Raw genomic sequence first — 13,985 nt, forward strand, 5'->3', positions numbered from 1 at the left:
CTTTCAAACGTTCAAGCACACACCCTCAGAAAGAAAATGAAGATCCTGAGAAACAGTTGACCCAAAAGTTGAAATCCTATTTGTCAACGCTTGTTAAACTTAGATAAAACTGGTCCTGACATGATTTAGATTATCCGTTAAACACACCTTCGGATTCAAATGTTCTCACGAGAAAAGTTTCATAATAAGATCATCAACCAACATTGTGGTAATTCTGTTCTGGATTTGTATTCAAGAGTGCTTTCCCTAGCCGCAATGTGACTTGGCTTGATGTCAGCGCATTCGTCTGCTTTCAGGTGTGAGGTCACAATATACTTCCTTCATTTTATTTACTTTTACTTTGTTTGCACAGACAGTCCCCTAGTCATAACAGAAACTCTATTGCTAGGCAGCAGCCTGCTGGTCAATTTTACACAATGTCTCAGAAGAACCATGTCAATCCCCCAATGTCATTCTTTGACTTTGTCTTCTAAACGTCAGTGACACGGGTTGGATGCATGTTCAAGAGTTAAACATATCAAATATGTTTACATTTGAACAATATCTGTTTGTGTCTAAATGCTGCTATGACGTTGTTTCCACTTCCAGTGAAGCTCAAACTACAGTGTAGAAATCGTTACATAACAAATGCTTTACTGTCAAAAAATAATTCCCTCACAAATATATTAATTTAAAGGTTTAATGTGTATTATTTGGAGGAGCTGTTGACAGAGATGTAAGATGATAAACATAGCTATTTGTTCAGAGGTGTAGAAAGACCTTACATGAAGCGTTATGTTTTTATGACCTTAGAATGAGCAATTTCTATAATACGCCGCGTGTCCCCTTACATGGAATTCATTTGTTTTTACAGTAGCCAGAAATGGAAAAACTACTCTACAGAGCGCGTTTCGTAAATACGTTATCTCCTTCAGTAAAGAAGTGAAAAATCGGGACAACATGTTTGTCCTGTGTCAGCTTCTGTAGTGCTTCAAACAGGAGGGAGCCATTTGTTGTTCATACATTGGACCTTTAATAAAAAAAATAGGGCAGAAAAGGCCACATTGTGACTGTTTTATAAGATCTGTCTGTGCCCTATTACGACTGCCTGTGAGCCAACCTTGGATCACAACCCACCTGCTGAGAAACCTAGGTTAAGATCCATTAAACGTTAAAACAATCTGGACAAACGTGCAAAATGTGTTTCTTCTGCCGTCGTTCTTGCGTGCATACACCATATACATCTGGCTATCCCATCAATCTGTACAGACACAAACACACATGCTTCTTAAAGGTCATCATTCATTTTCTGACAGGCTGTGTTTTGACTTGCAAGTGACAGGTACACATTTTTGTACAAAGTTTTCTCACAGTGGACGCTGAACAAAATTGAGCAATTTTCAAGTCATTTTTCAAATGCCGGGGAACTGAGACGAATCCACACATGCAGTAGAAGCCTTGGCTGCTTTAAAAACAAGCAGAGGTTAGAGGACCTGTCCCCTTGTGGCAGCTGGGTGGGGACTGGGGGGGGGGGGCTTCTGGTTCTGTAACACATGTGGGATGTGAAGCAGTGACACAATCACAAAGACTTTCATTCAGCCCAGCGAAAACGGTTCTGCTCTCCACCCATTTACTGCTTCCATCCGTTGCCTTTTTTCCTCCGACTGCACCACACACATAATACCTCAAAGATTACAGAAGCAGACTTTGATTAGCTCCTTTTTTTCATGAGACAAAGGCATCGAAGTCCACACTTTTTTTAATATTGAATTTATATTTATATACTCAGATGTCCAAAACTGTTTTTGGGAAATAGAAAAAGCACTTTTTAAATGATTTAATTATGTGTTGTTTTTATTGCTTGAATACAAGCCAACCCCAGCGACAAACAGAAAGGGTGAAATTACTAAATTGTTTAATTAAAATCACAAAATAAGGAGATTCAAGGTTTCAGAAGGACAGCAGCGATAAGTCATTTTTTATAAAGTAAGGTTCAGTGTAAATTGTCAATTTTAAAGTATTAGAAGCACAAAGCTAGATAATGGAAAAACAAGAGTCTGTGGTGAAAGGAAATGTTATGCATTCCATTCATTTTTAACTATATGTTTTAACTGACCTCCAAAGAACCTCCATCATTTGGAAACATCCAGTTCTTTAGGCAAAGTTACTCAATCGGCATAGTTCTCATTGAGAGGGAGTGATGTTTTTGTTTCGTAAGTCCTTGAACATATTCATAAAAAGTTTTCCTTCAAAGTAGCGTGATGAAAAATGTCTTTGCTCTGTAACATCAACAGCTGAAATAATTGGTCGGTTTCCAAAAGCTACACTATGTGAAAAATGAATGTCCACCCTTACTGTTTAAAACCAAACCCTAAAAAGGCAGGATATCCAAACATGTGTTTAACACAGACAGCATTTTCTGAAATCTGAAATTTAACATGCACAGTTATTCCTTGATAAAAACAATAGTGTAAAAAATGTTCTACACAAATACATGCCAAATATAGAACAAACCATACATTATTACTGAGCAAATAAGAACAGTACAAGGGGGAAACATAAATAACTGTGCATTGACATAAAATATTTTAGCGTTTAGGAACAAAAATCTGACAACGTAATTAAAAACGTCCTGTGACGTTCACAGTAGGAGTGCAGTAAAGAGGCCACACTTCCTCTTTTATGAGGAACTGCTGCTACATGAGAGGAAATGAAGCAAGAAGGAACAGGAAGTAAAACTGACTCATTGTGACAAACATGCAAGCCAGAGATGTTCTTTTTAATTTTGACAAGAAAGTGGGAATTGTTGCCCTACTTTTACATGTAAATATGTACATCCATTTAGCGTGTACATCAGTGCAATGTATGGATTTGGGGTGAGGGAGTGTTACAGTGAAATAAACTACAGAATACAGAAAAGAGTTACGGAGAAAACTTACATAGAAACATGTTAGGCCTATTTAAATTTTCTGTTGATGGTAAAAGTCTTCCAATTTAATCTATCCCAATATATTTCGAAAATATATCTGATCTGTAATAAAATATAATCTATTTACACACTGCAACATCACAACAACACTTATATTACCTAACACTCAGTAAAATATACAGTAAAAGTGACACTATGTATTTATATTGTTCTGTTCAAGTATTTGAACTCTAGATCTATTCTGACATCTAGTGGTTACTTGATGTCAGTAGATACTTCCATTATTTATAACATGGTTTGAAGTTTTCTGTAAGTTCAGTTAACAAAAACAATAAATGCTATGGGTCAAACGTTTTTGAACAATAACTCTCTTGAGTAATTTAGTTTTTCCATTTTTTCAGAATTGTTTTTACAATAGCTTATATTGAAAAAAAATTATATTTGCCTAAATATAAACCGAATTTCAGAAATGGAAGCATAGCATACTCCTTCAGACAGAAACCCTTTAAAGACTACGATAAACATTTTAACAGTGTTCAAAAAAATATAAAATATATAACAAGTTTTTGTCCATTTAGCCCCAAAGAGGGTAGATTTGCGTTTTACATTTATTCATTCATATATTATTTATCGGAGTAAAAGGTTGAAAAACAAAAGCTTCATTTTGGAACGTTTTACTAAATAAACATTAAAGTCTCAACAATGTGATGTTTTTTTTATTAGAATTTAGACAAACGGTGACAGCCTGCAGTGAATTAACACCTGTTTATGAACAATAAGCCTATACCTCTTGTTATAAACATTAATTTTCTACCATATTTGAATGTATACTTATTTATTTTGTGTTTATTTAAAGGCTTTATAGCAACCAATTTATCAAAAGAATGGAAAAGAATAAAACAAGCATGACATAACTTTAAACAACATAAATCAATCGTTTCGGCTACTAAATATATTGTGTACGTGGAAAATTACAATGTATCAAATGAGACATGCCCTGACCTACCTGATCTTGGCTATACAAACCTTTTGGCCAACATGTACTTGAGTTGATCTCTGCCTTCGCTCCAGTATGGCTTCATTGTGTTCCCTACATGATAATCTGTTTTTGTTTTGTTGGAGTAAAGACTTCACAAACATGGCTTAATTAAAACTTGTAGCTTTAAAACGTCTTTGAAACCAACACACGAAACCCCAGCTTGACAAAACAACCATGTAACAGAATTTAATAGCCTATATTCAATAACTAAAACACACTCAATTCTCATATCAGAGCACTATCCAGAATCAGATAACGTAAGTCAAACTTTAAAGTGTTCCCAGTCTCATTGTCTTACAGTAGGCAGCTTCAGTTCCCCACCCCCAGCTGCCTGCTCGCTCCTTTCCGCTCACAGATTCCATTCTAAACAAGGGCCTGGAGAGCATATGTTTGACCCACAGTCCCAGTGAATGTGGCCATCTGCTCGGGATTCCATATGATCCGGGCCCAGTGTGAGAATGCACCCGGCTTTGTAAAAACTCACTAGGCGATGTGGGAGAATCTTCCCCGGGCACAATAGAGAACAGTAAGACAGTTTTAACCCTTTCCCCGGTTCGCCTCTCTCAAAGGACACCTCCCCGTGGCTTTGTCTTTACTGACAAGGGAATAGTGAACTGAATCAGTTTTTTGTTACTTACCTGTCAAGAGCTTTAGCAGGATTCAGTTTCAACTCTTAATAACACCACCAGGGCCCTCATGCAATGTATCTGAAAGAACAAACATGGGGGAAAATTCAAGAATATGCAACTTGAGAGAATAGTGAGCCACAGGTCCAGCAATTATATGAAAGAAACGTGTATTTATTCTGCAAATAGTGCAGCTTTAGAGCAAAATGCATCAACTTTATATGCAATATCAGCAGCCAGTTAACACAAGGACTGATGGACAAATGGGATTTAAACCCAATTAACACAAAAGAGCTTCTCATTTCCATACTAGATGTGATCCACCCTCGCCTCCCCCACCACAGGGCCAGAATAACAAAAGTACGAATTCACATCACTATGTAAGCTACAAGTATCTTAATGCTCACAATACAATTATAAAACTTTTTTGAACGCAAAGCATAAACTAGTACATTTAAGAAATGTGTTAGCCAGAGTAAATAAGACCCAAATTCCCGTTCATAAATCTTATCTTAAAGATTACAGGATGTTTTAAAGCATATTGAAAGGAGATCATTTGAAAAAACAACAGAAATTGTTCATCAACGGGGTTTATTTTCAGTACAAAATGAGGGCAGCAGGGAGAAAAATCAATATATTAAACTTAATAAAACGTTATCAAAAAACACGCTTTCTATAAATACAATAAAATAAATAAAAAGAAATTAAGTTACTTGAAACTCGTCATGTAACGAAGCCAACAGGGGCTTCTCAGACAATCCGATGCAAAAAGGACCCATCAGAACCAGCTATAAAAAGAACTAACAAGGCCACTAAATGTCACATTTAGAAGTAATTGGTCTAAACTCACTCAACAGCTACGCGACAAAAACTACGCAACATTATCAGAAGGCAAGTCATCTGGAATAAAGCTCCGACTGTGCCCTTATGGAGGTCTGTTTAACACATTCTCCAAAACATAAGGCAGTCTGGAAACAAACCAAACGATATTCAACAGGAGCAAGAACAATGACATTGCAAACATGACTAAAAAACTTAAATCTAACGTCAGCAATGTGTAGGAACAGTCCGCTTACCGATGGCAGTATAGAGAGCTTGAAAACATTTGGTCTCTGGGTAAGAGTACAGTAATCTCAAATATTATGAAAAAAAAATTAAATAAAAACAAAAACTCCAAGACTGCTCAGTAACCTCTCTTTGGCTATTCTGGTACAATACATATTTCGTAAATAGCGGATTGATAAATACACCTTTAAAAGTTAACAGCGGAACATTTTCCTCCAAACAACTTGATGTCACAATTTCACGGTTTCTCGCATTTCCCTCCCCTGCATCGTACAAAACCCCACTTAAAGTATGACTGCAAAGATCAGTACCTCACACTCTGAGCTTAACTAAAATGTCAAGTATTGGTCATATAATACAGTAGGTATAACACAGTATACAGTTCAGTCCCCGCGAGCTTTGAAGGCATCTAGAGGAAGAAGCTCGTGCTGGAGTTGCCACTCTCACTGTAGATGACGTCATCAGGTACAGACAGCTGGCTAAAGATGGGAAGCCTGCGCCCACTGGCATCATGTCCGAAGGAGGACTCTGAGCCGCTCATGCTACTGGACGAGCTGCAGCTGCCGCCCTCGTGGTCTGAGAGCGAAGTGTGAGATAGGCTTCTGAGGCCTAGAGATGCGCCATCGGTGGGGCTCAGTCTCAAGCAGGCATCAGACTGGGAGGGAAGTTGCTGGCTGGGAGAAAGTCCAGAGTTGGAGCACCCGGAGTCTGGAGATGGCAAGAACTGAGGGTCAATGTCCCTGGCTTGCTCCAGAAGAGTGCTGGGATCTATGTCCGGGAAGGCCAGGGACAGGAGGTCGGAGATGGTGGTGGAGGTTGGTGTTGAGACGGAAGTTGCCCGGAGGAAGGAGTTGGTGGAGAGAGGGGCATCCAGGGGCTGGGGAGTTGTGGGGAACCCAGAGAAGCTGAAGCTTTGTTTGAGGAGCGGAGGACGCTGGACCGCCGTATTGGTTGTGTGAGGGCGCATTTGATCGTGCATTTGATCTTCTTCTTCAGCGTTGTGTACGAAATGGCAACGGATGCCGTAGGGACAGAAGCCAATGGAATGGAAAGTGCGACAGGGCTCCGTCTTATACTTGGGGTGGCGGTTGAGGTCACGAAGTTCTTCGGGCCCATGGGCAAACTGACATTTTGCGCCATATTTGCACACCCCCCTTTCGGCAAACGTGCGGCATAGTTCTGTCTTGTAGCGGGAAGAGGTGGCTGAGATCGATGACGTGGAGCTGGAGAGAGACACAGCACCTGATGTACCCAAAGGCTGTCTTAAATGACCAGGTTCAGCAGACGACCAACCCAGACTTCCCGTGTTCCCCTCAACCATGCTAATGGAGCGCTCAGACCAAAATGGAGTCTTGCTCCACTTCGACTGAGATGGGACTTTCTGGGAGCCCCAGTAGCTTGTGTTTATGGATCCACTCTCCATGCTGTCGAGAGAAAGCCCGGAATCGCTGGAGGAAAGTGTGCAGGGACTGTCAGGCTTTCGGTGTCCAACAGCAGAATGTGGTGAGATCTTCGCTGGCTCTCGGAGATCGAGATTCAAAAGGTGCTAGAAGGGAGGAAAAAATGTGGTGTTAAACGTCACAAAAGTCTCGTGTTTAAAATGTAGAGAAAGTGCAGGTTCCAGAGTTCGCAAGGTTTCGTTTAGTGCATCAGACGAAACATTTATGTTATAGGAATTTAAGTTTCAATGCACGTGTGTACAACACTTATTAGACTTAAACCGATGGTCAAATAACGTCGAATGGCAGTGCAGTGACATCGCGTCCTGTGCAACAAAGTTGTTTACGTTTAAAAAAGCGGATGAGGGTAAAATATTTGGGCTTTGCATATAAACACTGCTCCAAACAGTTATTTATTTCCATACTGTTTTATCTTTTTACATAAATGCAACTCATCAAGTCATAAACAATGTGCGATTTCGTTTGAAAAAGGCGCCCACGCGAGGCCCACGTTGTTGTAAAGTTGTTAGCAAGTTGTCGTCCAATCGACTCGATTGTGTATCATTTAGCTTACGTAAACCCATTGCATTTAGCTATTTTACCCCACATTGTATTATGCATGTTTTATCCCAAATTTGTAGAATTCATTAACTCGACCGCGTTTCAAGCCTCATTGCAAACCACAATACAAACATATTTCGCTACGATCACGATAAACAAACTTATTACAATGACACAATTCGTTCATTCAACGTTAAATATACCTTGCACAGGACGTCATCCAGGTCAATAAACTGATTAAGCGCGTAGGATGGCATAGTCTTGTGATAAGTTTTTGGCGATCCCACAAAACACCCTCGCAGCTTCGGTGAACTCTGGACTTTCCGCTGCAACACGTGTTTTTAACGCACACTGTACGGCGGCCACACCTCCGCTTTCTCGCGTAGCTCCGCCCATTCCGTCTACAAAGCGCGCTTGTGACGAGGCATCGTGCTATAATCTTTACCTAATATAAAATATATAAACGTGTGCTGTATTTTAGTAATTGATGGTCGTGAAAAAAATGTCCACGTGCGTGTTTTCTATCATTTCAAACATAAAGCCCAAAACCGTCGTAAAATAGAGTGTGTGAATAGAATAAAAAATATATAATGACGTAACATGAATGAAAAGCCGTCATGAACACGTCATTATGTTTTTAGTAAACTACGGTCCTAGAGTTAATTTACATTAACGTGTATTTATAATACATGTTCACAGATGTGCTGTTTCGTGAATAATTTGATGATTCATAATAGTTTTCGAAAAGTAAACAAAAAATAAATATAGTTAAATAATATTTATAAAAATTCAAAGGTCCCTACAGTGACAACTTTGCCATAGTTGCGTGCTTCAGCTATTGGGGCATTTTGTCACACAAGCTAAAGGTGTGCTATATGAACTTTATTCCTTCTGGCAAAATGAAGCTTTTATGTAGTCAGGACTTTATAGTAGGTGCTTACACAAAAAGTGACATAGTACAAGGTTTACAGGAATATTTCAGATAATCTGCTCTCGAGACTTGCTCGCGCCACCCTGTTGCTGTCAGAGATGGAGACGACAGCCCTCTGAGGTGCTTTGATATAACCTGGTGAAGGTGTTGAAAGTGTCACCCTCTGGTGAAGAGGTTAACATTAAAGTAATTTATATGCCTTTTCCTGGTGACCGCAGACATTGATCAGGCGATCCCACTGTGAGAGGAGACGTGAGGGTTCTGTGTGGTGATGCGTTCCACGGGAACAGCATTAACAAGATCAGTGGGTGGCAATGTTTTTTTCACAAGTAGGGTAGATGCTCTCTAGTTTTTTTATATTAAAGCAATTAGACTTTGAATTGAAAAGGTGTTTTTTGTAGAACAAACAATTTATTTATGTAAACCAGCTTTATTTGTGCATTAAAATGGTGCACACATTTACTTATGCTTTATCAAATTTGAATCTCCAGTTGTTTTGATATCTCTTGGCATTTGCTGAAAATATATCATAGCATATTGAAGGGATAGTTCACCCAGTCATCATTTACGAGCCCTTTTGTCGTTTCAAACCCGTATGACTTTCTCTCTTCAGCAGAACACATTAGAAGGTATTTCGAAGTATGTTGGAAACCAAACAGCATCGGCACCCATTTCCTTCTGAATGGACACCAATGGAAGTGAGTAGGTGACGGTTACCAACATTTTTCTAAATGTCTTCTTTTGTTTTCTGCGGAAGATAAAAAGTTATACAGGTTTGAAATGACAAGAGTGTGAGTACATGATGACAGGATTTTCACTTTAAGCTGATGAGTTGTGCACTACTGGCTGCTCCGTTACTCTCCTCGTCTGTTTGAAACAATTAAAAAAGTCAAGAAATGCATACATACACTTACACAAACAAATCTAAAGTATAAGAACATGAATTTGGGGTTTTAACTCCAAAATTAAATAAAACCCAAACCTTTGACTGGAAATGTATTCTTAAGCATGCATATGGAAGTGTAGATTATTCTGAGCGTGCATTCTTCAACCACAGTAACCACAGCTCATAATGCATATAGAAAGCAACATTTGAACCATTTCACCCTCCAAACTAACGTTAATAGCGTTCTCTCTTTGACTTTTGAGGTAGCTTGTTAGAGCATATTAAAGACTGTAATTTTACCCCCTCACCACATAGCGCTCAGCACTAATAAGATTTCCTCCTTTGTTAACGAGAAACAGAAAAGACCGAACTGGGCAAGAAGCAGGTTCCGACAAACCATAAGAAGGTCTTGTTGAGACACAAGGGCTCTTGTGATGCAACTAACTTAAGTCTAATTTCCATCATGCTGCTGTAACTTAACCTCATCGTAGAACACAACCAAACAAAAAAGCTACTCTGTCTAATACCTATTGTCAAAGTTCCTGCAAGACTACAGCATATAATTAGAAGGCTACGTTATAAGGAGGTCAAGAGGGACTGGGCATCTCATTAAAGTGTTTTAGAAAGAGTGATGTCATGGTTGGGTTGGAGTCAGTGAGGTTATGTGTTGGATCTTAGGCAAATTCACAAATTCTGCTTGATCATTGTACAATTAAATTGCACCTGGTTTGCAAAAAATGAGTTGAACTGTCCTAACATTAGGTACATAAATGACTTGGATAGAAAGACTGGAATCGTAGGAACATTGCTCAGAAAAAATAGTCAAACTTTGGAACTCCTTATCACTCATTAGAAAGTCCCTGGATGCAGATGATTGCATACTGAATACCTTGCGGCTCAAAACACTAAACCTGTTGTCTTAGGGTCATTAGTGTGTGATAAACAGACATCTGGTCAGTTTGTTTTCGGTGCTTGGAAGAAGCATTAAGGACTTCAGTGTTTGATGCAATGTTGTTAGCTTGCAGGGTGTGTGGTTAGGGAAGAGGGGTGGTGTTGCGCTTTGGGCGGGTGGGGTGTTACCCTCCTGCTCCACTGATTGAGCAAAAGACTTTAGAACATAATGAGTAAAAAGTTCTTGGGCTAAAAAGCCTTCAGTCAACCTCCCCCCACCCCCAGGGGTATCGAGGAGCGGTAAAAGGGGTGGGAGCCAGGGAGGGGTGATTGTTTAGGGAAAGGGGGGGATGACCGAAGACCTTCTATGCTCTAATCCTTAATCACAACAGTGTCAGAGGGCAAAAAGGAACATCACCCGAAAAGACAGCCCCAACTTCTCCATTGCTCATCCCAAATGAAGAACCAAGAAGAAAATTACTCAGCAGACCACAGAGCCATGTGTGTGTCTGTATGCAGGCAATGCATCTTAAAGGAATAGTACACCCAAAATGAAAATAATGTCACTTTCCATTTAGAAACTAATAAAGTTACAATATAACTTGAGAATATGTTAAATATAGCATGCAAGTCATTTGAACCACTTTTATGGGACTTCTTTTGACCTTTGGGAGGTTGACTTTCATTGAATGGAAATGAGTGAAAAAACAGCCTTTGTGTTCCACATTTCATAAGTAAACTAAATCCATTACCGCGCACCATATGACATCGCAAATGATCTGTAAACGTCCCAAGATTGATGTCAATCAGCTTTTAATGGGCTCTGCAGCTGCAAAGGCCCAACCTTGCAAATGGGAAACCATTACATGACATAAACCTTGGCTCATGGAATGCAACCTCAAAACAAACCTAAGCCACAACAACATAGCTTTGCCTTGACAGGGATCTCCATCCTTTAACGGAGCACGAAAAGAATATTTCACACACGCCTCTGAGTCCTTTTCTCATGCAAATGCATCAGAAGCCATAGAAACGCATGGGAAACGCACACGGGCGTAAGTGACAAAAGAGCGTTCAATGGTCTCATGTGCAGATTAAAATGAAAGACGTGAGCATATGATCCATGTCCATTATGACTTCGGATGATTTTTATTAGATTTGTTAAATTAGAACTCCCTGCATACATTCTGATGCCCAAATTGAATTCCTGTACAATATCATTAGTCTTTCTAACCGTCAAGACAAATTCACAGTTTCAGGAATATGCCCTATATGAAAATTAAACGATTTCTGTCATTTCGGTCGAAAATGTCTCATTATCCTCCACGCAGGCTACACATTTGCATGTTGCCTGCAGGATGCCATGTGTTTGTTTGTTCTCAACACTATTAATCTGTTTTAATTTCATTTGCAGGTGCTGAAGTACACACCCCTCTGCACTGACCCACAGTGTGAGGTCACAGTGGGGGTTTTGGAGTGAAAGCGGGCAGACCCCCATCTGAAATGTCGCTGTCACTTGAAAGTGTCAAAGGTTGAAACTGCACACTCCAGTGCATCCACAGAATGAAATGTGACATTAGACATATATGTGAAAATTGACGTGATAAAATATTACCATCATATTTTGAAATGGATTCTGATTCTGTTCCTTTAATATAAATATGCTTTTTTAATAATTGTTGCTGAGATATTACAACATGTGCCTGTGAAAACCCAGCTTGAGTGTTTGTTTGTGATTTACTGTTTTCTACATAAATTCATCCTATTTCCATAAGAATATTCTGTGAAACCTTGATAGCTTTAAGACCAGAACAAAGACTGAATTTAATGCAAAATAATTGTTTGAAATCAAACTTTGAAGCGTTAATTAAATTATGAGACTGGGTCAAACATAGGCCTACTGTTTATATAGTAATTTTGACATCCTTAGTGTTTATAGTGCATATATGAGTCAAATAAGAAGAACGACAGCAGTCCTTCATATGCTATAGGAGTGTATGAAACATGTCCGGACTTTATTTACCAATTTTATTTTAAGCATGATTTTAACAAGTTTGCTATTTGTGCAAATTATGATCAACACTAGATTGTTACCTCATATTTTCGTCATTATTACCTGTTTCCATCTAAGCTGTTTTGTTCTAGACTGTAGCCTTCAAGGATTCATCTTAAACGTTTATTCTTTTAGTGTAGATCCATTCCATCATGTTTATCTGATAGTAAACCGAGACCTTGTGATTCAGCACCAGTTAGACAAACCACAACAAGCACTTTAGACAGGCTAACTGTGAGCGTGCGGGATGTGCACGTGTGCGTAAAGGTGGACACATCAAATGCATTTTGTTTAATGTCTGAAACCTTATATGTAAGCATCATATACAGTATATCCCCAAATACTTCAAGAGTTTTGTGTGTTTGTCTAACAATGGTGTGTGATCGCTAGAGTAAGAGCATCTGTGGCTAAGATAGGGTCTGGTCTACTGAAAAACACTCCTGGAGGGAAAAAGTGTCCAATTACTCTAAAGAAAACAAGTGAAGTCGAGTGAAAGGCAAGTCTTCACAAAACACACGATCATACACATGCAGTGAGGACACAGCCGCTCTTTACTGACAGACTTTATGGATGAGCTGCTGCATTTTTGCTGTAGGCTATTTGTCTTTTTAAAGTTGTTTACAATGTACGGCCGGTGAATAATCACTGTTGGCAAAGCAAAGTTCTGAATGAAATAGAAAACTGCAATGTTTATTGAAGAAAAGACAATATGTATATCACTAAGTCACTCCGGGTAAGAGTATCTTCTGAGAGACATGAACGAAAGCACATGTAGAGCGGTACAACTGCAGAATGTCCTTTTTTCTGTTGAGAACATTGGAAAATTAACTGTATTTTTAAAATCTAAACTTTACGTCTCTGGTTATAACACATAAACTTTTCCAAGAAGCATAATCACATTGTTTTTCAAACAAAAGATATAACTATTCAAAGCTTTACATTTAAATGGAAATAAATAATAAAAATAAACCGAAATACGAAAACTACGGTAAATAAAATAAAACATAAATCGAGTAAATAGATAATGAGCAAATTGATAATGAGTAAATTAAATTAACTAATTGAGTCAATTAAACATAAATTATATTGAACTGCATTAAAAAAATCATCGTTGTATTTTAAAAGGCGATTTTTCTCTCAGTTAAATGTAATTAAGTTCAATTGACTAATAAAGTTAATTTTATTTACTCATTATGGATTTTCTCATTTTTTAAAGCTAATTTTAGTTAACTTAAAAACTGAAGGCAGCTGAAATTGTTGAATTTTTACAGTGATTAATGCCATTAACATAATTTTACCTGACATAAAACCGCACAAATTACTACATAACAGAAAATGTGTACAATATAGACACAGTGGTGACCCAATGTACCCCAACCCCCCTACATGGTTAAATCCTTTAAAGGGATAGTTCACTTTTTTGTGTTTTACTCACCCTCGAGGCATAATAACTGAGTTTCTTCTTGTAGAGAACTGTAGTCGGAGTTATAATACGTGTCCTCCTTCTTCCAAATGGTAGAATGGGGGCAATTTTTTGAAGCTCCATCGATCAAAGAACTTCTCAACACTGCTTTGTGATCTTAACA

At 38.6% G+C, this 13,985-nt stretch overlaps 1 protein-coding gene across 1 annotated transcript; it reads right to left on the reverse strand.

The window, feature by feature from the left end:
• Positions 1-4,728: 4,728 nt before the first annotated feature.
• Positions 4,729-8,059, reverse strand: LOC306908129 (mRNA decay activator protein ZFP36L1). Its single transcript, XM_079480730.1, has 2 exons — positions 7,842-8,059; positions 4,729-7,184 (listed from the first exon to the last, which is right to left on the reverse strand). Exons 1-2 carry the CDS (start codon positions 7,893-7,895, stop codon positions 6,048-6,050), a joined length of 1,191 nt encoding a protein of 396 aa, XP_079336856.1. The 5' UTR covers positions 7,896-8,059; the 3' UTR covers positions 4,729-6,047.
• Between the last annotated feature and the right edge of the window lie 5,926 nt (positions 8,060-13,985).

The sequence above is a fragment of the Barbatula barbatula genome (genome assembly GCF_947034865.1).
Source record: "Barbatula barbatula genome assembly, chromosome: 19".
NCBI lineage: Eukaryota > Metazoa > Chordata > Actinopteri > Cypriniformes > Nemacheilidae > Barbatula > Barbatula barbatula.

Bases quoted from the DNA above. Each gene is read 5' to 3' on its own strand.
- LOC306908129 (XM_079480730.1), bottom strand. From the start codon at position 7,895: ATGCCATCCTACGCGCTTAATCAGTTTATTGACCTGGATGACGTCCTG. The intron at 7,185-7,841 runs GTATATTTAACG...CCTCCCTTCTAG, and splicing joins TGGATGACGTCCTGTGCAAG to CACCTTTTGAATCTCGATCT.